General features: G+C 34.5%; 1 protein-coding gene across 6 annotated transcripts in view; it reads left to right on the forward strand.

The window, feature by feature from the left end:
• Positions 1–26,537, forward strand: part of KCNT2 (potassium sodium-activated channel subfamily T member 2) — a 344,584-nt gene that overhangs the window by 240,097 nt on the left and 77,950 nt on the right. For 4 of the 6 annotated variants that reach the window (XM_082703085.1, XM_082703087.1, XM_082703086.1 and 1 more), the window contains exons 16-20: positions 1,641–1,870; positions 9,210–9,423; positions 11,880–11,985; positions 16,280–16,452; positions 25,743–25,814. In XM_082703085.1, coding sequence (XP_082559211.1) covers positions 1,641–1,870; positions 9,210–9,423; positions 11,880–11,985; positions 16,280–16,452; positions 25,743–25,814 — 795 coding nt within the window. The remainder of the gene's footprint in view (positions 1–1,640; positions 1,871–9,209; positions 9,424–11,879; positions 11,986–16,279; positions 16,453–25,742; positions 25,815–26,537) is intronic. The other 2 variants (XM_082703089.1, XM_082703090.1) reach the window with 1 other exon arrangement.

Here is a 26,537-nt window from a genome sequence, read left to right on the forward strand (position 1 = left end):
TATTGGTGCTCATAAGTTGCAAGGATTCTGGAATTTTAACGTAATTATTGAGACATTTGAACTCTGGTTCTGTATATGTCTAGTATTTTCCACTAATCTAATATTTAATATATTCCACTTTAATTCTCTACAAGTTAAGGGTGTTAGGTATAAAGTATAATTTAATAGAAATACTGGCTTTAGTAACTTTTAAGCCATCTTTAAAATATTTTAATCCATGAAGAATTCACAAATACATGAAAATGAATCTTCTTTAGAGATCTGATTTTAAATGTAAACAAAATAAATGAAACAAGATGGGATTGGGAGGGAGACAAACTATAAGTGACTCAATCTCACAAAACAAATTGAGGGTTGCTGGGGGGAGGGGGTTTGGGAGAAGGGGGTGGGATTATGGACATTGGGGAGGGTATGTGCTTTGGTGAGTGCTGTGAAGTGTGTAAACCTGATGATTCACAGACCTGTACCCCTGGGGATAAAAATATATGTTTATAAAAAATAAAAAATTAAAAAAAAAAAGAAAATTTCAAGTAAAAAAAATGTAAACAGTCATAATAACATTTATAAAACCTAGATATTTAAAAAAATTTGCTTTGATCAGAGAAATAAGTTAAAAAGTAAATAAACAATGGTACCTTCTAATTCAAACATGGAACAAAATATTTTTTTCTTTTTGAGAAAAATTATTTACTAAAGAAACAAAAATATATGTTTAAAATGAAAGTAATATATTATCAGTATTGTAAATATATTGATATAATATTTTAAGGTTTGTATATGTCTAGTATTTTCCACTAATCTAATATTTAATATATTCCACTTTAATTCTCAGCATGATTCTTTCTGTACATATATTTTGATGTTTAAAAAATATTTTTAAACTAGATTTATTTCTAATGCTATAAGACATATTGAAATAAAAACATTCACAACATTTCGTGTTTGCAGAATAACCTGAAAAAGTATAAAATAAAATTTTATTATCTATTATATTTAGTGGTCGATATTTCTCCTAATAAAGCTGTGTACCTATTCAGATTATTAATTTTTTTTCTAAAATTCAGAGTAAACCAAATATGGTAGAAACAGAACTAAAAAAAATTTAGGTACCCTGATTTTTTTCTCATATGACCTTGGGTAAGTTTCTTCTTTTAGGCCAATTTAGCATTTTTGACTAAAGTAATACAGGTTTATATTTTTTGACCAAGTGAAAATATACATTTATGGTAAGACTCAATACACACACAATTTATTAAAAATTCTTACCCTTACTAATGATAAACACTCTGATATTTTTTATTATCTTTTTTCTATTCTTCTTTATTTAAAAATAACTATATAGATCATAATCATTTAAACTGATTTTACCACACACTAAGGACATAGTTTCTTTTCCTGGAAAAACAGGAAAGTTTTGAGTGTTGAGAGTCCTTTTTTTTTTTTTTCGTCTTCAGAGCCTGGAGTCTTAAACTTTCACGATCTTTGCAAGCTTTAAAATACTTTGATTTGATACTGGTAATTTTCCTCTGCCTTATAATAGTTTACCAATTGTCTTACGCATGCAAACTTAAAAACAAAAAACATAAGAGCTTTGCTGAATCACAGTTCTTAAGATTTTATTTATTTATTTTTAAATTAAGGTTTGGCGTCTGCTTGATTGGTGTTCGGAGGGAGGATAATAAAAACATTTTGCTGAATCCAGGTCCTCGATATATTATGAATGCTACAGATATATGTTTTTATATTAATATTACCAAAGAAGAGAATTCAGCATTTAAAAACCAAGACCAGCAGAAAAAAAGCAATGTACCAAGGTCATTTTATCATGGACCTTCTCGATTACCTGTACATAGCATAATTGCCAGCATGGGTAAGTATAAATAAATTTGAATATATCACTAGTTTCTTCCTCTCTTTCTTTCTTTCTTTCTTTCTTTCTTTCTTTCTTTCTTTCTTTCTTTCTTTCTTTCTTTCTTCCTCCCTCCCTCTCTCTCTTTCTTTCTTTTGATTTTATTTATTTATTTATTTATTTGAGAGACAGCAAAAGCAAGAGAGGCCACAGAGGGAGAGAGAGAAGCAAACACCCTGCTGAGTGGAGAACCTTATGCAGAGCTCAGTCCTAGGACCCGAAGGTAGATGCTTAAACTACTGAGTCACGCAGGCCCCTTAGTTTTTTTCTTTAAAAGGCATAATAAATATCCTTCAATGTTTGTTAAAATTTCAAAGTCAAACTAGACACTAATTGTATATATTATAAACTTGGTATAACTAAGTATCTATAACAAAGTTTCCAAGCTGTTAAACTGGTAAGAAATTAAACTAATTTAGGACGCCTGAGTGGCTCAGTCTGTTAAGCATCTGCTTTTGGCTCGGGTCATGATCCTGGGATCAAGCCCCAGATCAGGCTTCTTGCTAAGCAGAGAATCTTTTCCCTCTGCTTGCCACTCCCCCTGCTTGTGCTCTCTTTCTTTCTTACTCTCCCTGTTTCTGTGACAAATAAATAAAATTTAAAAAAAAAAAGAAATTAAGCTAATTCAAAATTGTCAATAATTATTTCATATTTCTGATTAGAATATAGGCACCTGACACTTTTTTAGTTCTTTTGTAAGTTCTCTATCCAGTTATCAACAGAGGCTATTTCAAATATTCTTTTTTTTAAATTAATTTATTTATTTTCAGAAAAACAGTATTCATTATTTTTTCACCACACCCAGTGCTCCATGCAATCCATGCCCTCTGTAATACCCACCACCTGGTACCCCAACCTCCCACCCCCCCGCCACTTCAAACCCCTCAGATTGTTTTTCAGAGTCCATAGTCTCTCATGATTCATCTCCCCTTCCAATTTACCCCAACTCCCTTCTCCCCTCTAAGACCCCTTGTCCTCCATGCTATTTGTTATGCTCCACAAATAAGTGAATACATATGTTAATTGACTCTCTCTGCTTGACTTATTTCACTCAGCATAATCTCTTCAAGTCCCATCCATGTTGCTACAAAAGTTGGGTATTCATCCTTTCTGAGGGAGGCATAATACTCCATAGTGTATATGGACCACATCTTCCTTATCCATTCGTCCGTTGAAGGGCATCTTGGTTCTTTCCATAGTTTGGCGACCATGGCCATTGCTGCTATAAACATTGGGGTATAGATGGCCCTTCTTTTCACGACATCTGTATCTTTGGGGTAAAATACCCAGTAGTGCAATGGCAGGGTCATAGGGAAGTTCTATTTTTAATTTCTTGAGGAATTTCCACACTGTTCTCCAAAGAGGCTGCACCAACTTGCATTCCCGCCAACAGTGTAAGAGGGTTCCCCTTTTTCCACATCCTCTTCAACACATGTTGTTTCCTGTTTTGTTAATTTTGGCCATTCTAACTGATATAAGGTGATATCTCAATGTGGTTTTAATTTGAATCTCCCTGAGGACTAGTGATGATGAACATTTTTTCATGTGTCTGATAGCCATTTGTATGTCTTGATTGGAGAAGTGTCTGTTCATATCTTCTTCCCATTTTTTGATATGTTTGCCTGTTTCGTGTGTGTTGAGTTTGAGGAGTTCATTATAGATCCTGGATATCAACCTTTTGTCTGTACTGTCATTTGCAAATATCTTCTCCCATTCCGTGGGTTGCCTCTTAGTTTTTTTGACTGTTTCCTTTGCTATTTCAAATATTCTTTTTCTCATAACTCTTCTTCTATTGTCCATCTCATTCTCACCATTGAACTTGGCTTTTATGATACAGAAGTAAAAAAAAAAAAAAAAAAAGTGGAGGGAGGAATAGATCCAGACAAATAAGAATTTTCTTTAAATTTTGCCACCAAACCACCTACAAATCTACAAACATTTATTTTTGTCACAAAGATAATGTGTCTTTTAACTTTTAATGTTTTTAAAGATTTTATTTATTTATTTATTTATTTTAGAAAGAGAGCAAGCAAGTGGGGGAAGGAGTAAAGCAGGAGGAAGAGGGAGGAGGACAGAATCTCAAGCAGACTCTATGCTGAGTATGGAGCCCCTCCCAGGGCTCCATCTCACAACCCTGAGATCATGACCTGAGCCGAAACCAAGAGTTGGACACTTAATGGACTGAGCCACCTAGGTGCTCCAACTTTTAATATTTTAATAGTAACGACTTCACTTACTACCTCCTCTGGGACCTCACTTTTTATTTTAATTCATCCTTATTACCTGACTTTATTTTTTCTCAAAATCATTGGTTTTATCTCTCTGTCTGTCTCTATGTGTCTCTTTTTTTATTTCTACACACACACACACACACACCTGGACCTCTTGGCTTGGCATCTTCACAGGTAAATTCCTTGAAAAGGTTGTCTTCAGTTGCTGTTTTGAAATCTTATTGTCCCCTCATGCCTTTGCCCAGTTTAGTCTGAAATCTGTAGTCCTTGTATCACTACTCTGGCAAAGTCACCACTCTTTCACGAAATCCAGTTTTCATCTTCTCAACATGGGATGGTATTGACCATGTTCTTCTGCTCCCACAGATTGAGTTGCCCTCCAAAATTTGATGATTCTTTTATATAAATCATTAACTTATATTTCTCTTCACAGCAGTATACTGGTTATTTATTTCTGCCTGGATGTCTCACAGGAAAAACCAACACAGCATATTCAAATGGAAGTTATCTGTCTGCCCTCATTCAAAATTACTTCCTCCTTCATTTTCTGGCTAAAAAAATAGATAACACAACATAATTTGTAAAGTCACAATCCTGACAATTCTCTTCCTCTCCTCTCATATCTCAGAATCCATCAATTCTATTAATTCAGATAATCAAGTATCCCTGAAAGTCATTCCCTTCTTTCTCCCCACTGTCTGTGTGATCATGGTCTGAATCTCCATCATTCTTCCTCTCAACTGTAGAATCACCCCCTGCCCCCAAAGCATGCCTCCATGCTGTCCTGCACTTTTCTCCGCCTTGCAACCAGAGTTAGAATTTTTACGTAATATTGATAGTGTCATTCTCCTAACATAAATAATTTGAATTACTGGGGTGCCTGGATGGCTCAGTTGGTTAAGTATTAGGCTATTGATTTCAGCTCAGGTCATGATCTCAAGGTTGTGAGATCAAGCCCCACATTGGGTTAGTGAGGAATCTGTTTGAGATTCTCTTCTTCTCTCTCTCTCTGTACCCTTACCCTACATGTGTGTATTCTCTTTATCTGTCTCTAAAATCAATCAATCAATCAATCACGTGAATTGCTTATTATCCAAGGGAAAAAATCTAAATTTTATATTACATGGCTTATAATTTGGATAACCAAAACTTCTTGTTTCCATGGGGCACTCCCAGTTATTCCAGCACAGTCCCAGTTTATATATGTTGTCCTGGTGTCATTACTGAAGATCACACCCTATGACTCTTAAGAGTATCCTAGTTCAGGGCTGCCTGGGTGGTTCAGTTGGTAAGCATCTGCTTTAGGCTCAGGTCATGATTCAGGGTCCTGGGATTGAGTCCTGCATCAGGCTCTCTGCTTGACGGAAACCTGCTTTCCCTTCTCCCACTCCTCATGCTTGGGTTCCCTCCCTTGCTGTGTCTCTCTCTGTCAAATAAATAAAATCTTAAAAAAAAAAAAAGTATCCTAGTTTAGAAGATAAATCACAGTCACTTTACTAAAAGTTTTTTTTTTTTTAAATAATTCCATTTCAGTTTTCTAGTCTTGTATTTTACTGTCCCTTCAATCACATTACTAAGTCCCATTCATACTAAATTCCTTTCCGTCTTCACTAATTGTTTTTCACCAGTGGAACTCAACACAAGAAGTTTCTTCTGACAGAATCTACTCCCTAGCCCCCAACTTTGCCTAAGTAACTTCTTCTAATCCTTTGTCTCAGTCTCAGTATCATTCTTTCTGAGACATATTCCATGGCCCTGCTTGGTCTGTAGATAGAACCACAGTGTCTATATCTGTAATGGGGGTATAATTAATTGCCTCATAATGTTCAGATGTAGAATGGGTGTATAAATAATCGCCTCATAATATTCAGATATAGATTAATAGAGATAATGGCGAAGTGCTTAGGACACTGCTTTGTGTTGAGTAAGCATTCAATGAGTAATAATTACTAGGAGTTATAGTACTACTAGTAGTAGTAGTAGTGGCAGTGGTAACACCATTTAAATACTCCCAATATCTTTCATATAATGGATGTTCAGTTAATGTTGAATTGAAAAAATAATATGCTAGGTCAATAACAAACGGGGTCACCTAATGGACTGTGTTAGGTGACCCTGTTTGTTATTGACCTAGCATATTATTTTTTATAAGAAATCCTACTGATTTCTTCCCATTATTAACCTTTACTCAAAGTACCTAATATGTGCCAGACACTCTTATAAGTTTCTATGATAAATTAATGAACAAATAGATAAAGATCCCTAGCTCACAGATCTTACGTTCTATCACAGGGGAGACTGCTGATAAACAACACAGAAAAAATAGGGAAATAATTTAGTGTATTAGAAGCTAAGGTCTTTAAAGAAGTGATCAAGTTAAAATGAGGTCATTAGAATGGGCTCTAATCCACTATGACTGATGTCCTTATAAGAAGAGGAAATTAGGACACAGAGACACATCCAAGGAAGACAACAAGAGGAGGCATAAGCAGAAGATGACCATCAACCAGCCAAGGAGTGAGGCCTGGAACAGACCGTTCCCTCACAGCCCTCAAGAAGCCAATCCTGCCAACACATGGATTTTAGACTTCCAGACTCTAAAACTATGAGGCAATAAATTTCTGTTGTTTAAGCCACCCAGTCTGTGGTACTTTGTTATGACAGTCCTGACAGACTAATGCAAATAGTATTGGAGAAAGTGACTAGAAACATCAGGAAATAAGTAGAATGACATAGGATTAGTCACCAAACAAAACAGTGAAAGATAGTGGTGATAGAATCTGAAGATATGGGAAAAAGCTGGGATTTTAGAAAGGATAAAAGGAGAAGAGTCTAAAAGAGACGATGACCACACTGAGGGTATTTACCCATCACCTTTATAAGAGTCAGGTTTGTTAAGGAAAGGAAATGTTCAAAGGGCTTGTTTCTGTAATTGTGACTACTTTTTGAATTGTGTCTTCCCTGCTAGATTCTTCCTTATGATCATATCCCCATGCACAGCTTGGAGCCAGGTATCTGCTTTGGCAAAATAATCGGGAAGTGACCACATTTCCCTGTTTTGGGCAGAAAAATGATAAAGAGGTAGTTGGGGGGTGATGTGAAGTCACATATATTTGGGGAGTGGGGTTAAAAGATCACAATTTATTAGGAAGCCAGAAGGGATTTAATTCCCAAAACATGAGTAGGAATTAACTTCACATAAATGGAAGTATTTCTGTTTCCTTCTAAGCAGAAATAAAGGAACAGAAGTTTGGTGAAACTCATGTTTGTTTGAAGTCGGGGAATTGAAGGATTTCTTCTATGATAAGTTCTGTTTTCTTTCTGAACTCAACAGTGTGGTCATGTGCAGAGGATAAATATACATGTGAATTTTAACTTAAAGCCTTAGGATGTAAATAATGGCTTATTTTTGTAAATCAAATTTGTAAAATTTAATTTTTAATCAATTCCACATATCTACTAAATAGAAAATTTAATCTTATTTTCTCTAGGAGCCTCATTCAGCTCTTGCCCAAAGATTGAATTATAGATTAATCTTTATTTATGGTGTTCAAAAATTGGTTGACCATAGAGTTTCTGATGACAACAATCTCTACCTTTGCTCTGATATTGAAATTGCTAAGTGTTGGTCCCTACATCCTTTTCTCAGAAACAGCTGTTCTGGGAATGTTCATATATGCCTGTCACATGACGGCTTTCACACGAACTACAGACATATTAATCTGAGTTTTGTGTATATGGAGAGGTACAAGTCTCTGAAACGTAACCCCCCAAATTTATTCAGTTTTGAGGAATTCTCGGATATTCTCATGAGACCTGTGCTACCAACTGTCACCCTCAAAACATTTCCTGTTTATCCCTCCTTCTGTGGAGACTTCCGATTGCCTCAGAGGTTTTAGAAATCAGTTGCTGACCTCTCTTTCCATGATGCAAGAAAAGAGAGGCCAAAATCCATTAGTTTTATTCCCACTTTAAAAACTTCTGCTCTACTAGTAAAGGAGGTGGCAAGGTCAGAGGTTTGAGAGAAGTGGCAGGTGTTTTAATAGTTGCTTCAAAAGGGACAAAGTGAGGTCTAAGGGGTTTTAGAAGGATGACCAGGTATTAGTGCGTAAATGAAGTGAGTGGTGGAGAAACATGATGGCACTCGTCGGTAAGACTGTATTATTTTCTTCAGAAGGGGAGACATCAGTTTTCCATAAATTGATGTTTAAATTAATTTTAAACATCCAATTAAATAATCCCAAAGGAATTTGTTTCTTCTATTTACTGGGGACTACCCCCCAGTATGCAAAAGCCTTAAGCTATTTAAATTTGCTATTGCTACAGCCTCAAGGTACTTCCACAGCTTGAGTACTCCCTATTGTCTTTTGAGTAAAAAAATCAAAGGTCATGACTTCAAAGTTGCCTTCCAAACCACCTGGTGAAAATTCATTCCTCCTCCTGGTCTTCATCACATTATTTTGTTTTATTTTCTGCATGTATTTATTACTATCTAAAATGACTGTTTTCATTTATTTGTCTACTTGGTTATTTTAAACATAAGTGCTTATGTGTAGAAGCATTATTTTATTCCCTTATTCCCTACATATCCCAAGTGCCTAGGATAGTGTTTTCCATGCAGTACATAATAAATATTTGTGAAATAAGTATAAAATATTAATGGTTCTAATATTTTAAAAAAGTGATTACAAATCAGCAAGAGAATAATAACAAAATGGGGGGGAAGGATGTAATGAGAAATCCACTATATTGAAAAGGCCAAAATTTCATTTGTTAATTTTAAGTAAATATAAATTGAAACAAAGTATTTTTTTCACTTTAAAAATCTAAGAATTTCAGGGTTTCATAAGTCTTGTGTTTTGTGCAATAAGCTAGACTCAGGAAACACATTTTGCACAAATGCAGAATTTTTTTAATCCATGTAGGTAAAAATGTCCACATGGAGAAGAAAGGGTAAACAATAACAGATTTCCCAGTTATCCTGGTTGTATTTCATTTTGTTCATTAAATGGTTGATTATCCTCTGGGTGGCAAATACTTTGATGGATTTTTATGTTTCTTTGTTGCAGGTACTGTGGCTATCGACTTGCAAGACACAAGCTGTAGATCAACAAGCGGCCCCACACTGTCTCTTCCTACAGAGGGAAGCAAAGAAATCAGAAGACCTAGCATTGCTCCCGTTTTAGAGGTTGCAGATACATCATCAATTCAAACATGTGATCTTCTAAGTGATCAATCAGAAGATGAAACTACAGCAGATGAAGAAACTTCCTCAAACTTAGAGTATGTTTAGATATTCTAGAAGAGTTGTAAGATTTACTGGGATTTATGCTACTCTGGGGCACTAATATCCTTACCTTTTATATATCCGAGAATCAATTCCACATACTTCTAACAAAACACCCTTCCTATTAGCCAGTATCTCCATTACCTATAAAGTATTTTAAGATCTCAAATTTCTGGCTTCAACATGTATTTCCAGGACCAGTGTTCTCTAAATTATCTTTTATCCTTAAAGAAAACACATCAATCAGTATTTTCATGATATAAGATGCATTTTCATGATTGCATGTTTTTGTTAATTATATTGTACTTCCTACTTTTAATTTATTTCCTTCCATGTCCATATTGAAGATCAGTCAATTATTCAGTGACATGTAGTGCAGGTTTTCTCCATTAAATTTCCCTTTCTTATCTCACATAGGTATTTTTCATATGGTATACATCAGGAATATTTTGAATGAATGAATACATGAAGTACTAGTTCTCTTTACTATGCTTCCATAATACATAGTGCCAGTGTACATGCTATTAATCACATTTTAATCTTCAGTAGGATTTGTTTACTTGTCTTGCTCACATAATATATTGCTATTTCTTGAGGGAAACACAGGGGTCAGCAGTCTTGACAATGGAGTCTAAAAGAGTTTGTTTTCCATGTCAGTTCCACCCTATACTGGTTATGTGCAAGTGACTGATTAAACAGTCTGAACCACGGTGTCTATATCTGTAATGGGGGTATAATTACTGCCTCATAATGTTCAGATGTAGATTAATTGAGATAATGGAGAAGTGCTTAGGACACTGCTTTGTGTTGAGTAAGCATTCAATGAGTAATAATTACTAGGAGTTGTAGTACTACTACTACCAGTAGTAGTAGTAGTAGTAGTAGTGGCAGTGGCAGTGGTAACACCATTTAAATACTCCCAATATTTTTCATATAATAGATGTACAGTTAATGTTGAATTGAATAAAATGAACTGAAATATAATTGAAACTTAAAAAAATTCTTCATTTAATCCTTCACACTTAAAAGAAATTATTACAAGGAAGTTTAATGTTCCCACAGAACACAATCCACTCTCCAGAAAATCAGTAGCACTCAAATATATTTATAAAATATTCTATGGTAGAGGTTTGACTCTCTAAATGATGTGTGGTATGATTGAAATTCTTTCTTTACATGTCCTTCTGAAAAGATTCAGAGGTGGTTTTTTTTTTTTTTTTTCCCCTAAGCAAACTGAAAAAGATATTAAAATAATAATGGAGATTATCAACTTCTAAATTTGCAAAATGTGCACCATTTTACCCTCTGAGCTAATAATGTCTGGAAAACAGTTTAAACTAGGCCTGAAATTTCTTGGTTTAAAAGAGAAGAGTTTTCATAGTAGATAAAGGAATCTTGCCTCTACCAAATTATGTTTTCTTTCTTAACTTTCATTTATTCTTCTTTTTTTAATAGTTTCATTCTGAAAATTAATATAGTCATAATCTGCATGCAGGTGACTACTTTTGTTAAGTCAGCAAATAATTATCTTTGATAATATTTTAAGCATGATTCCAACAATAGTCTGTTTTGGGGGAGCATATGAATTTTTAACTCAGTTGTTTACTCCTTTGTGGTTATGTATTCATGACTAATGAATATTAATGGAGTAAATCATAACAAGTCATTTTGCTTTAAATGTGTTTTATAAAAATTAATAGTGCAATTTAAAAAATCTATCTAAATCTTTTAAACCAAGGAATGGCAAGCTTTTTCTAGAAGGAACCAGCTAATACTTTAGACTTTATGGACCATATAATCCTTGCTGCACCAATCCAAATATTTTTTTTTTTAAAGATTTTATTTATTTAGTTGACAGACAGAGATCACAAGTAGGCAGAGAGGCAGGCAGAGAGAGAGGGGGAAGCAGGCTCCCTGTTGAGCAGAGAGCCCGATGTGGGACTCGATCCCAGGACCCTGAGATCATGACCTGAGCCGAAGGCAGCGGCTTAACCCACTGAGCCACTCAGGTGCCCCACCAATCCAAATATTTTTGAAGTGCCCATAGACAATACATAAAATGAATGAACATGGCTGTATTCTAAAAAAACTTCACTTGTGGATATTTAAATTTTAATTTCATGTAATTTTTATGTGACATGAAATATTCTTCTTTTTTTATTTTTTCCAACCATTTACTTAAAAATTTTTTCCCAAACATTTAAGATTTAAAAAGAACAACAAAAAAAAACAAAACAAAACAAAAAAACTTTTAATTCGCAAAACCAGCTGATGGGCCAGATTTGATCCAGTTTGCTTATCCCTATTCTTAACTATTTCTTTATCAAAATGTAATTACAACATAAAAGGGTGTACCATACTTTATCAAAATAGAGACACGTGGCTATCACTTAATTGTCCAACTATGTGTGTTTTCTTCAAGGCAACTCAAATATTTCATATTATTTTACAGATATGCTAAAGGCTATCCACCTTACTCTCCATATATAGGAAGTTCACCTACTTTTTGTCATCTCCTTCATGAAAAAGTGCCATTTTGCTGCTTAAGACTAGACAAGGTAAGCAATTGTTATTTTCTCTGAAACTGAAATTATGGCATTTTGTAATTACATATATTTAAATAATTTTGTGTAGTCTTTTGACTAAAACATGTTTAAAGAGCATTATCTTTTCAGATGTAAATGCAATACAATAAATGGTGAATTGTACTTTCTTAACTGTACTAAAGATTACCCAAATGCTTTCCCCTTCCACTTAAGTAGTGGAGGAGTCCGTCAGTCATGTTTTTAATGAGGAAAACATAGGTGCCAGAACCTCAAACCTATGAACTCTCAACATCCAGAGTCTTTCAAAATCACTTTGGCCCATTGTGCACTATTTTGCAAGGCTTTTTTTTTTTTTTTCTTTGCTTTGAAACTTAATGTGGAATTGCTTGGCATGGTGAAATGAGCTTGTCTATGTGTTAGCCATAAAGATTTAGCCGGAAAGATTCGTTATTGATTAGACTGAAAACTAGTGTCTGTTTTGTGGTTATTATCTCCTTTTCTAAAGATTTTATTGTAGCTCTTGATTTTTGCTTGGATGTTCTAAAGGAGCCATTCAAAGCAGAAAGATTACAAGAATGCAGACATTTTAAAATCTTTTTCCCAAGATGGCTTGGGCATGACCTCTATAAGAGTTTGTTCTCTTAATGAATAAGAAAGCAGATAAGAAGAAGATTCTCAAACGCTACACCTCCCAGAAATTAAAATGTGCGGCTAATTCTAACCAGGAATATATTCTTTTACTCTAAATTTTGGAGTTAACGAGAGTTAAAATCCCAGCTCTCTGCTTACAGGATTTGCATTTTGGGCAAATAACTTTGCCATTATATTTCAGTTTCCATATCTATAACATGGTTGTAATTACAAGCCTCAATGGTTCTCGTGAGAATTCTATAAATTAGCACAACCAAAATGCTTCACACAGTGCCACGAAGTTAATAAATGCCTAGGCACCTAATACATTCTATTAGTATTCTTGCTACTACTACTTTTTAATAACATAAACATCATGAAGTCTGGCTGTTACTGTCACCCTTGAGGAAGAATCGTGGAACATTAGAAAATCTTTGCCATTGCTCCTAAATATTTCTCTGTGTCCATTAAGATGTCCCTCTCTCAATATCTCAATGCCCCCCTTTTTTTTTTTTGGTCCCTTGTTGTAATTTACTATCTGAAGTATTTGATACTGCTGACTAGCTGTATATTTTTGGTAACATTAGTAAATCTTAAGCTTCAGGACCCCTTTACCTGTATTAGCCCTTTCTAAGGACCTATGAATAATTTTTAAAATTTATAAATTTGTAATATTTGTGTTATTTTCCTTAAAGAGGATTCCCCAAGTAACATAAGCCTCAGGCACCACCAAACCTGGATTAGCAATTTTTAAAAATTTTTATTTATTTATTGTGGGGGGGAGCATCCTCTCCTTTGAGCAAGGAGCCTGATGTGGGACTTGATCCCAGGATCCTCGGATCATGACCTGAGGCAAAGGCAGCTGCTTAACAGACTGAGCTACTCAGGTGTCCCTGCATTTTACTTTTTAACTCAGAATTCAGGAGAAAAAACACACTGGGAGATCAAAGATTTGAAAATGACTTATCTCCACGCAGGGAACCTGATACAATGGAGAAGCTAAACTTTCTGAGATAAGGATTGGCAAAGAAACAATAGAGGGTCTTTTAAAGCAAAGACTCTGAGCTGTCTCTTTACCATATTAAGAAGACAAAATTTCTGAATGCTGTTGAGTGGCAGATGACCTCCGGTATTATCCTCTATTTATCTAGCATTAGGCTGGCTGGAGGTGCTGGTCCGTTATATATATGAATGCCTACTTTGCAGTCAGGAGATGGGATTATACAGTCAATCCTACTGCATCTGTAAAGTGTGCGAATTGTGATTACTTGCCCAGTTCATTCTGCAACAGTATCAACAAATAGGTTCCCGATCAAGGTTTATCAACACTAATGCCCCTACTTTCTTGTTTTGTTTTGTTTTTTCCTTCTAATTGAGCTACTTCTGAATAACCTAAATTAATTATTTTCTTCATTTTATCTCATAAATATTGAAATTCTTAATATCTCAACATCACTCGTCACTCTTCTCCATCCATGACCTCTTTGTGAGGGACCTTATTCATTCCTTCATGTGGTTGCAGATCCTACTTATATGAGTAAATCTTCAATCATACTTACAATGAAGGCTTATTGTCTCCTTTTAAAAAAATCATTTCCCCTTTTCTTCATTCCCTTTTTATGTCTTAAGCCTTCTGGATTCATTTTCCTACTGATTACAGCTTTTGAAATTCTCTTACTAAAGTCCTATTAGTGTTAAGTTCTGCCAATTTCAGTTTCCCTAGAAATGTCCTTATTCTTGAAAGACAGTTTTCCTGGGTGTCCAATTCCGGGATGAATTTTCTTTTTCTTTTCCCACATTAGAATTTTATTTTATTGAACAGTTGGCTGCCATTCTAGTTTGTATTCTGAAAATTAATGGTGGTCTCTCTTTTCAGTCTGGCTCTCTAAGATCTGATTGTCTTGTTGTTTTGCACTTTTATTACCATACTTCTGAAGCTGGATTTTTATTTATTTATTTGAATTAGGATTTGCTGGAATTCCAGAACCTGAGGTTTTGAATATTTCATTAATTCTAGAAAATCCTTAGTTAATATTTACTTGAATAGGTCTTCTTTCTGATACTTTAAACTCACTTTCAGGAGTTCCGCTTAAGTATATGTTAGACATTGTCATACCAGCTTCCAAGTATCTTAATTTCTCCATATGACTTTATATCTCTTTTCGTAGCACATTCTGAGTAATTACATTGATGTCCTGCAGTTGACCCCTTCACATGTGTCAAATGTGCAATCTAACCCATTGTTTGGGTTTTTATTTTTACTTGTTATACTTTTTAGTTCTCGAAGAGAATATGTGTATTTCTTTTAACATCTACCGAATATTTTAAGTAGCCTCCTGTTCTTTGTTCATACTTTAAATGTTCTTTTTTATTTCTTTAAACATAGTAAACACATTCATTTTTTCTGTTCTAAATCTAATAACAACAAAACCTGTAGTCTTTGTGAGTCTAATTCTATTGTTTATTATTTCTGCTGACTCATGGTGCCTTCTTCCCAACAGCATTTTGTAGTTTTTTATTAAAGTAAAAAAGTAGAGAATATTCCAGAATTGGTGATGAATTCACAGAGAATCAACTAATCTCAACCCAAATAAAAAGAAACCTACACAGAGACATAGAAAGATAAAAGGGCAGAACACGAAAGCAGTTGTCCATGCAGATAATTTAGTTTAAAAGACTCTTGGTTTTGGGACGCCTGGGTTGGTTAAGCGGCTGCCTTTGGCTCACTCAGGTCATGATCCCAGCATCCTGAGATGGAGTCCCACATCGGGCTCCTTGCTCGGCAGGGAGCCTGCTTCTCCCTCTGCCTCTAGCCTGCCACTCTTTCTGCCTATGCTTGTGCTCTGTATCTTCTTCTCTCTCTAACAAATAAATAAAATATTTAAAAATAAATAAATAAATAAAAGGCTCTTGGTTTAATAATGCTAAGTCCAGTGAGTACTAGGTCTCTAGAAAATAGCAAAATAAACTCAGAATAACAATGAGTTTTGATAATGTATTGTTACTCTCTGGACTCTGATAATGTATTGCTACTGTTTTGTTGTTAGTATTAATATTGGTATTTTACTTTTGTGTATTTCTGTTATTATCTTGCCAGCTCAGGTATATGTTTAGACAATTAGGGTTTTCTTTTTTTGTTTTTTAACAACAAAGAAAATCTTTCTTGGTCCATCCCTTTAGATGTTCAGTACTTGGAAAGTTCCAAGGTTATTTGATGATAATATTATTATCTTTCTTAAACTCAAAGTCAGAGGTAGTTTTTTCTAACTTTCTTGTAGTATGACTGACAAATAAAAATTGTTTATATTTAAAATATATAACATGATTTTTTGATATACATAAACATTTTGGTAATTTTTAAATATAGGTACCCAGATGTCATCGAGCAATATGTTTTAGTTTACAGTAGAGCATGTGTACACACATATTTCTGACTTGTCTTCCCCCATATTAAGCTACACACTTGCAATTCATTTGTCTTGTCCATGCATACCTTCACTTCCTGAAATAGGCTGGAGAAAGGGGCATGGAAAAATGTAACTATTTTCAAATTTGTTATAAAATAAAGGATTTGCTAGGTTAGATTAATTTTACTCTTCCATATATCCTAAATTTTTTCAGCCAATTTTAGTGGAGTGTAAAAATAGCATTTCTTTGTATAATTTTTCTTCTCTAGAGTTGCCAGCATAACTACTATGAGGACGCAAAAGCCTATGGATTCAAAAATAAGCTAATTATAGTTGCAGCTGAAACAGCTGGAAATGGATTGTATAATTTTATTGTTCCTCTCAGGGCATATTATAGACCAAAGAAAGAACTTAATCCCATAGTACTGCTATTGGACAATCCGTAAGTATATTTTAAAATACCCACAAAAGACAAAGAATTTTTAATATTATATCAAAATAATTTATTCTAATTTGCTTGGAATATTTTAAATCAGATACATTATGGCACATGATTCATTGGGAGATATATTTTGTGCTATGGTACAAAACAATCATTGAATATGGTTGTTTCACACATACTACTTAAAACATCACTGGAACACTCTGAGCTTTTTATTTAAAACTATGTTGCAAGTGGTCATCACTCAATACCAATGGGAAACATGCCATTGAAATAATTACAGTTATTTTCCTTAAATTAATCAACTAGCCTGGAAAATTTCTGCCAAAACTGGACAATTTTTTTGGTCTTTCTAAAGAACCGTTAATTATCAGCCAAGCATATTAATGATCCATTCTTATGTTATACTGTGATACATCATCATAACTTATTGTGATTCTTCCACTGTTAAAACATATATTCTATAACACAATATGAATAATTAATGCTTTACCATGCTCATTTATTTTGAAAATGTTGGATTGATATACTCTTGTGAAATAAGACTACTTAAGCATTTAAAATTCCTCATGCAAATATAAATGTAGGTCATGAATGCAGTGGTCAAACTCATTGTATCCTAAAATTATGATATTCCTCTCTGTGACTCAAAATTGGTAACAGATGGTCCTTAGATCAATACCGTATTTTGGGATCCTCCAACTCTCCTTTTAAATTCTAAAGTGATGCAAAATTTCAGGATAAGCTAAATGAGGCCAAAATCTGTTGCCTCATCTCTGCCTTTAAAATTTATCAAAAGAAGTTCTTGAAAACAAAAATATCTTCCCACTATAACTTCATATCATCGTTTATACTGAATATACCAAGACACTTGATATATACAAGAATATATGAAGACACTCATTGATGCATCTTTCTTAGCATCGTTATCACAATGATAACTCTAAAAACTGAGAACATTCTAGAGGTTTCAGCTGAAGCATTTCCAGATATGATGACTCAGTGACTTTCCTGATACCACTTTAGTGTCCAAGGAAAGGTCAGAAACTTGGATGCATTGTCAGAAAAAATAAAAGCTAATTAAACAAATCTTAGGAGGATGAAAGTTGGATTGCTGGATGGCTCTGACAATGGAGTGGTTGTGAAACACCTCCAAGGCCTTTGAAAGTATGACTAGTAGTAGAACTGTTCTGGCAGGAAGCTCAAAGGGACTGGCTAAAATGGCACACAAGGAGTGCTCCGTTCACCCTGTGTGGTGAATTCTGACGCGTCAGGTTTGGGCTCTTTTTCCTTATGGTGTGTCTGGGGCATTTACAAGTTCATTGCCTTAGAGCATCCCCATCTTGTATGTACTGGATCAGAGTGGATCCTCTGAGGCCCCAGAATACAGAAAGGAAGTTAGAAAGAGGCTTGAAAAAGTAGAACCGTGCTTATAGCATCACTGTGGTAAATAAAGCAAAGGGTAAAAGCTGACCTTTCCCCTGTTTTACATTACTTCAAGGTAAGATTTCTTGTTCTAATGTGTGAAATCTAGTTAGGTTCCTGGACCCAGTTTCAATGCATGTATGTGTTGGTGGGTGGTTTCCCACATTCCCAACAAGCAACACTTGAGACACCAACTGGGAGTCTTACAGCTTAAGTTGATCCTGACAATACTACTGTCTAGGTTAAGGGTTCCACAGGCTAAGGGTTCAGTCCTTCAAGATTGCCCACTTCCCTTCAGAAGCCAGTCACAAGCTTTAGCTTTTAGCACCTCTGTTTCTGACTGACCGGCTATAAGTTGGATGTTCCAGGGGCCCCATTCTTGGACTTCAGATGCTACTCACAAGTCCAGGTTGTTTAGTTACAATTCTTCTTCTTCTTTTTTTTTTTTTTTAAAGATTTAATTTATTTATTTGACAGAGAGAAAGATCACAAGTAAGCAGAGAGGCTGGCAGAGAGAGAGGGGGAAGCAGGTGTCGCAGCTGGCGCAACAACACGACCAGGGTCATGAGGGTAAGAGGGTGGTGAGACGAAGAAGAGCTGCAAAGAAATGAGGACAGGAAGGACACAGTGGATGATGTCCAAGCAGTGTCAACTTTATTATGAAGGGTGCCCGGTTATATAGAAAGCAGAAACAATTAGGGGAGACTAACCGCCCACCACATACCAAAAATAGTTTCTCCAGGCTCCTGTTTATAAGCTCCCTTAGGTTGAACACGCAGGCATCCTGACACCAGCATGTCGCTACTTATAGATAAGTTCCCTATTGATGAAGGGACTGAAAAAGGGCACCAGATGTGATTTACGGACCATGTAAGAACAGCAAGGTCCAGTCATGGATTTAGGACTTAGGCCTGCATTGTCCTGTACCTGATAAACCCCAATGGGTAGTCACATAAGCGATCATGAGACTCATCGCACAAACCCTTTCTCAGCACTACTCAACCTTTTCATTGCTGAAGTTGCTTAACCCCTTAATGTCAGGGAGACGCAAGTCAGGGCCTGGTTTGGCTCATATCTCAAGCTTGTGCCTGGCTTCCCACAAGCAGGCTCCCTGCTGAGCAGAGAGCCTGATGCAGGGCTCGATCCCAGGACCCTGAGATCATGACCTGAGCTGAAAGCAGAGGCTTAACCCACTGAGCCACCCTGGCCCCCCTGTTTAGCTACATTTCTGACTGACAGACTAGGAATCAGAGTTACCCACTCAAGTTCCATTAATTCACTAGAACAGGTCACAGAACTCAAAGGAACATTTTACTTACCAGACTTCTGGTTTATTTAAAAGGATGTAACTCAAGAACCAGAAGGAGGAGATACATAGGGCAAACTATGGGGAAAGGGCCTGGAGTTTTCATGCTCTTTCTGAGGGCAACACTCTTGCCAAATCTCCACACATTCATCAACCTAGGAGCTCCTTAAATTCCTTCCTTTGGGTATTTATGGATGGGTCATTACACAGACGTAATTGGTTACATCATTGGCCGTTGGTGGTCAAACTCAAACTCCAACCCCTCTCTACTCCTCAGAAATCAGGGGATGGGACTAAGAATTCCAACTCTCTGTTCATGATCGGTTCCCCTGGCGACAAGCCAGGAGTGCTTTCCGAAAGTCCCCTCATTAATATCAACCCAGGTATGGTGGAAAGGGGCTTGTAATGAATAACAAGACACTCATTTCACTTTTATGGCTCTACAGTGATATCAGGAAAGGAGGACAAGAGAACAAATATTTTAACAAAAGATGCTCCCATTGCTCTTATCCTCAGAAAATTTCAAGTATTTTGGGAGCTGTGATCTAAGAACCATGGATGATATGAATGCCCAAATATAGATTTCTTATAGATCACAATATTGCACCTCCCAAAATAATCCAGTCTCCAAATTTTGGAGTGGTATTCACTCGATGGAATGGAGATAGGCTCTTCTCTTTTTAAATATCTAGTCTTATTAAGTAATCCTATCTCAGCATCACTAATTCCCCTTTGTCCACCTCATTGTCCCACTGAGCAGGTGGCAGGGACTAGCATTCCTTAATGTGTATCTTTTGGAGATTTTTCAATGGCTATAATTAAATTAGTCCCTTTCTGTTTGGTTCTTAATAAAGAGGTTGCCAAAATGCCCAATTACTGATGGATTGGTTGATTGATTGATTTGTAAGTTAGCATTATCAAAGCAAGTAGATGTTTTTATAGTCTTAATTCCTGAATCTGATTAATCATAGAAAAACCCAAAAATCCTGTTTCCCTTCAATTACTGGCAAATTGGTCAGTATTTCTATAAAAATCTAGGTGTAGCTATGTAGCTTTTATCAGAGAGTGTTTTGTTGGAAAAACACCATATAGATCATTTAATAAAATTAATCTTCTTTACTTCTACCCTCTGTTCATAATAGTAATAATCGTTGGACATTTACTATCTCAGTCATCATACTAGACACTTTGCCTTTATTTTACTTTCTTATTCCCCTTATAAATATATCCACATCATATGGTGATGATTTAACCTGAAAGATGTACTAAGCAGCTTAAGATCTCAAAGTTTTCAAGTTACAGTGATAACATTTAAATAAACCAACTTATGTTGCTTTGTTACAGTACTTTATTTTATAGACAAAGAAAAACAGACCAAAGAAATTAAATGAATATTTCCAAGGTCAATTCTAGGATTAGAACCTTCTATATAATTCATAGTGCATTGTTCTTTCAACTGTATGATTTTGCTTAACTTACAGGTTTTTGATATATGTAAAAAAATATATTGTCAATTCTTTTTAGTAACAATATATTTTAACTTCAGATTATTTTGCATTACAAATTTTCTTGCTTCCTAATGACTTATATTTTGGACTCTAACTAGTTCCATGATGTTTGTTAGGTGATTTTGTGGGGTTTCACTTTTCTTCCAAAGGGTTAGGATGAAAGTACATGTTGTAAAATTTACTAGCTTCCTGACAACTTCCTGAAAGTGGTATCTACCATTTTTATTTGTTGCCCTCTACTCTTTTGGTTAAGAATGAGGAAACAAAAACTAAACACTAATAAATAATGTTCCAGGAAGTTTTATGTGATCATTTTAAGATTCCTACTGCTCTGCCATGACTAGTATTTTGCAATGTATCCTACAATGTTACAAAGAAATGTGTTGTTTTCTTCTTCAGAATATTTCCATGTTACAAGAATTTATACACTAAAGATTGTACACACTTCTACAATTATTAGTTTAGTGGGTTTTGACTTTGTTTTAAATTTACATGAGCATTGCTGAAAATAACACTCAATACATGGCTATTTAGGAAATTTAGTTGAAAGACCAATTAATTCAATATAACAAATAAATAACAGATGTCATAAGTAGGAATTTAAAAATGCAAATTAAATTGATAATATTCACAAATGTAATATGTCGGAATAAGTGTTCATAATGTTTCCAAAGAGAAAGGATTTTAGATCTCATCTGGTAACTAAGTGGAACCCAGGCACAATGGAAAACATCTTGCACTTGGTACTGGCTCATAAGAGGTGGTCTCAGTTCTGGCTGGATGGACATCTGTTCAGTTTGGCCTGTTGCTGTGCCATACTGATTTTAAATATTTTGATTACTTCCCTACCCTTAAAGGTCACCTCGTCATCTGATAATATCATCTCACATAAAATATGGAAACAAAAGTCAAAAGCGTTGGGATATATTACCCAAAGGTACATAAAGTTGAAGAGCAAGATCCAGGCTTCTGTTCCTATTTTTTATACCTTATTTACACAGTTCTTTTATTACATCAATCATCTTTTCATATATAGTGTCAGGTAAACTTCAGGTTATTTGAAAAGCAATGATAAATTGTTTGACACATCAGAGTCCTTTATGAAAGACATTCAAACTTTGAACTCATACAGATCTGAGATAAGGTCTAAGCTTACTTATGTACCTTCTTGGTAAAAAGCCTTTTTGCATGTTCTCAAATTTCTCTAAGCCTCAATTTTCTCATGTGTAAAATGAGTAGAACATTTATTTTAACAAGTAATATTGAGACTCTATAAGACGGACTCTATATGAAGCACTAGTGCAATATCTCTCCTAGAAAAGGCAGCCAGGAAATGTTAGTTTCCCACCTGCCACCAATCAAGAAAGTGACATTGTCATTCTTCAAACTGATGAGTGTACTTGGGTGAATCAGTTAACAAAAAAAGGAGATATGATTTAAGCAGTTGAAATAAAATTCCTTCTATATTTTTAAGAAAGAAATAAACTACTTAAGTATAGAATAATGAAATGTTAACCAAAAAAAAAAAAAAAAACCCTCACTACGGTGGGTTTGGGGGGGTAGGAAAAGAAAGAAATAAAAGAAGATGGGATTGGGAGGGAGACAAACCATAAAAGACTCAATTTCAGACTGAGGGTTGCTCGGGGGACAGGAGAGGGTGGTGGGGATAGGGACATTGGGGAGGGTATGTGCCATGATGAATGCTGTGAAATGTGTAAACCTGGCAATTCACAGACCTGTATCCCTGGGGATAAAAATAAGTTATATGTTTATTTACAAAAACAAAACAAAACAAAACAAACAAACAAACAAAAAAACCCAAAAAACTTCACTATATTCATTTCTTCAATTTAAAAATCAGAAATTAAGTCCATTATAGTAATTAGCTAAATGAGAAGTAATGCTCTTCAACTTTGCAAACCCATGCAAATCCACATACCTAACAAACACTAGCTAATTAACATTTGAATATAGTGGTAATTTTTATAATGAAAGTTATTGTAAGAATATGATGTTTTAGACTCATACGCAGTCATCTTAATACAGTTAGTTAGGATGATGATTAATGATGTGCTCAGTTTTTTTCTGTTTACTAACATAAATTTTTGTGCTTATTGAATTTTTATTTCTTTTATTACGAGTTAGATTAAGCATGTTTGGTTTGGGTCTCTGCATTCTTATTTTGTGCTAGATCTATTTCCCTGTTAGGTCTATATTTTATTGATTTGAAATACTTTTTTTCATATTAAGTAAATATGTAGATTTTGTATAAGTAATACATTTTTAAGTGTTTGTTTCTTATATATTAAAATTTTTGTGATGAGCTTTGTAGTTAAATATGCAATTATTTTTACTACTTTTCCATAATGTGATTTCTAACATAGATAGGTCTACTCTATTTAGCATTTAAAAAAATGCATGCATTTTATTCTAATGTTTTATGTTTTTGCTTAGTGGTTTTCAATGTAAAGGTTTTGCTTTCCAATTAACTTTCAATAATTGGGAAGATTAGTCTATTAAGAGCCTATGATATCGTTTATGTTACTCAATAGCTAATAAGCAGTTTAGTGACATGATCACTGTTGCCAATTTATTTAAGTGAGTTAACATAACACATGTAAATGTACAATGCCTATATTCTTAATATTTCAAGTTTGTTATTAAACTATCCTTATCGATAGAAGTAGGAGATAAATCTATTTGCTATATGAGTGTGGCACATTAGACCCCCCCACAGTAAATGTGCTTCATCGAGATGATATATTTACTAGGTTTCAAGGGCTTGGTTTACCTTATAACACAGCTGAATCCACCTAACGATGAACCACGTTCCCACAATGAAAATCTTGAAGTAATTTCTGAGGATGTGGAAGATTGCTTGCACATTGTAAATAAACATCTGTGGCAGAATTATGCGTGGGTAAAATTCATGAGTTTCTTAAAACAAGGCAGTAATTTTGATGTCTAAGTAACTTTAGTTATTCATACTGGACAAAGCAACAAATCATAAAGGCCATATTTTCAGTTTTAACTCAACAGAAGGGTTGGCATGAAATAAAGAATTTTGTCCTCAGTGACCCCAGTACTATTTATTACACAGATTTTCGGTACCTTTACTATGTTGACTTATGCAATAACATTATTTACTCTTGCTTTACTAGGCTTTAGAATAGAGAAGATAACATAAAGAAATTGAAATGATCTGAATTTAAAAGAAGAGTCAGATTAAAAGCATAGTTATTCCAGCCAGGGTGTAGATTTATCTGCAATTAATAGCAAAGGATTATGGCTCTATCTCTGCCACATAAATTATGGAGCTACTCACTTTATCTGACTAAAACCATATGGGAGTAAAGAGAGATGAAACAAAATAACAACCGAAAAAAGACACAGGCTAAATAATTCTTCAGATCACTGCAAAACCTCAGTACTGCCTCTGGCCTGTGGCTGTTGGCATCCTTGTACTGCTTCTATAATCACGAGGTAGGGCTAGGGAGACAGGCAGGGTCTTGAATCAGCATTGAGATGACACTTCTGTTTTTAAGAAGCAAAGCAGTGCTCAGAGAACTAGAAGACACTATAGAAAGATCGCTTCTGGGACTGTTACTATTTGTTGAAAAGAATATATATCATGAGCTTTAAAGCTATTTATATTCTATGATTCACTAATATACCTTCTATGAATGTTTTGCAATAAATGATTTAAAAAATTGCACTAGAAAAATTTCATTCAAAGATGTTCATATCTGTATTTTTAATAGCAAGATACTGGAAATAACTTTTAACTTCAGTAGCATAAAAGTGAAAATACCTTACAAGCTAATTGAGGATTTTTTAAAATGAACTGTGGTACAGTTATAATATGTAATAATATGGGGCCTTTTAAAAGGACTACAAAGAAATGTAATGGTGGGAGGGATAGATCAACATTACCATAGTGGTATTCCTTGGCACATCATCTTTTTTCATTTAACTGTATTGTGCATTCTTTTTCTTTAGAGTGTAAAGGGTTAAGAGGATGATTAGCAGAAAGAAAATAAGTCAGGGAGGAAAAAGCTTCATTTAGCTGGAATATTATAGGTGCTACACTTCCCTTTTCCTAGAATTTCCCTCTCTTTCTCCTTTACTAGCAAACATCCAGATTAAACATAACCTCTGTGAAATGACCCCTAATTATGCCTGCTAAGTACAACTTACGTTTATTTTTTCTGATTAAAATGCATTGTAATTGTGTGCTTTTACCTGTGCTCCAAAAAATGTATTTCTTACAGTACAAAGAAACACAATATTCTCATATGCCTTAGTATACTGAAGTGTCTGTTGTATCACAAGTTTTGGATACATATATGCTGAGTGAATAAATGCATGAAAGAATCAATAACTTTATAAAATAAATGCAATAGATTAGGTGAGTTTTAAGGAAGCATCCAGGATTATGATGCTTTCCTCAAATATGCATGTAAGTGAAAATTTCAATAACTATTTGCTCAATTATATATGGAGTAAGTCAATTACTTAAAAGGTGAATTATTTTTGTTTTAATTTTCTTTAATAAATGTGGTACATGGGTGCATATACTATATTTATTGACTGGTATCCTGACATATTAAGAGTTGTGTTTAATTGTGTATTTTCCTTAAAGAGAGGTGCTCTTGTTAAGCATGCTAATTTAGTTCTCTACGCTTTGGGCCATCTAAGAAAAAATCATTAATTTCTCATTTTATTCTGCATGAATAATTTTGAAACTCATCAATATGACTTTTTAGTTATAATTAAGAATATCAGTTCAGTTCTTTTGTAGAATAATGCCATAATGTTTCTGATTTAGAAAGCAGAAATACAAGTTTTTATCATTCTGAGTGCATTGTATATTTATAACAAGTACAAATAATATTTCATAATTAATGTTAAGAAAAAAGGCACTTAAAATTAATCTTGTCAAACAGTGTTTAGTTTTGGAAATGCAAACTAAGTCAACTTACTTCCTTTCCCTAGAAGCGCTGCCACTGTTGTGACATTGTGTTTCATTTTGTAACCCATCTGCTACTTAGGCCAGATATGCATTTTCTGGATGCAATCTGTTGGTTTCCAATGGTTTACTACATGGTGGGCTCTATTGACAAGTAGGTGACGAAATCTTTGGCACACTAACCAGCGTGGTGTCCTGTGGTTTGTCATGTGCTGTGGCCCCGTGTTGCATGATGAGTGTAATTTGCCATTTCAGTATTGCAAATATGGTGTATTTTGCATGCAGAGCTTATGTTCTTGTGTTACAAATCTTGTATTCAAACTTGCGAAACAGTAGTCTGTTGTTGAATTAAAACAAATCTCACTGCATGTGAATTTTGTCACTTTTGTTTAGTTTCTAAAGCTATTTCAGTTTTGTGTTGTCTCTAGCAATAACATTATTACTGTGGGCCTTGGGGTAGAGAAAATCTAATGGTCCACTGTTGTGATGCTTGATGACATTGTCATAACTTCTGGAAATCTTTAAATTTAAAGATGCTCCTTCTAAGCCAGATTTATAAACTAGAGCATTTCCTTAAGAACTTCCTTTATTTTAGTAACATATATCAGTATATAATTTCTAAAAATTTGTTAATCAAAAAGTCAAATGTGTGCAATGTGTATTAAAATATAAATTCTTTTAAATGGATGAACATGATTTATAGGAAATATAAAACTAAGATCATAAAACTACTATGTTTATAAAATATGCTAGTTTTCCATTTAAAAAAAAAGTCAGCCAGAGCCTTCAAAACAAAATGCTAAAGTTACTAATTAAGAATTTTCATGCTTACATTTGTCCTGTAGATTGAAAAAACAAAGTTTTATAACTTTGGAAG

The sequence above is a fragment of the Mustela nivalis genome (genome assembly GCF_964662115.1).
Source record: "Mustela nivalis genome assembly, chromosome: 16".
Classification (NCBI taxonomy): Eukaryota; Metazoa; Chordata; class Mammalia; order Carnivora; family Mustelidae; genus Mustela; species Mustela nivalis.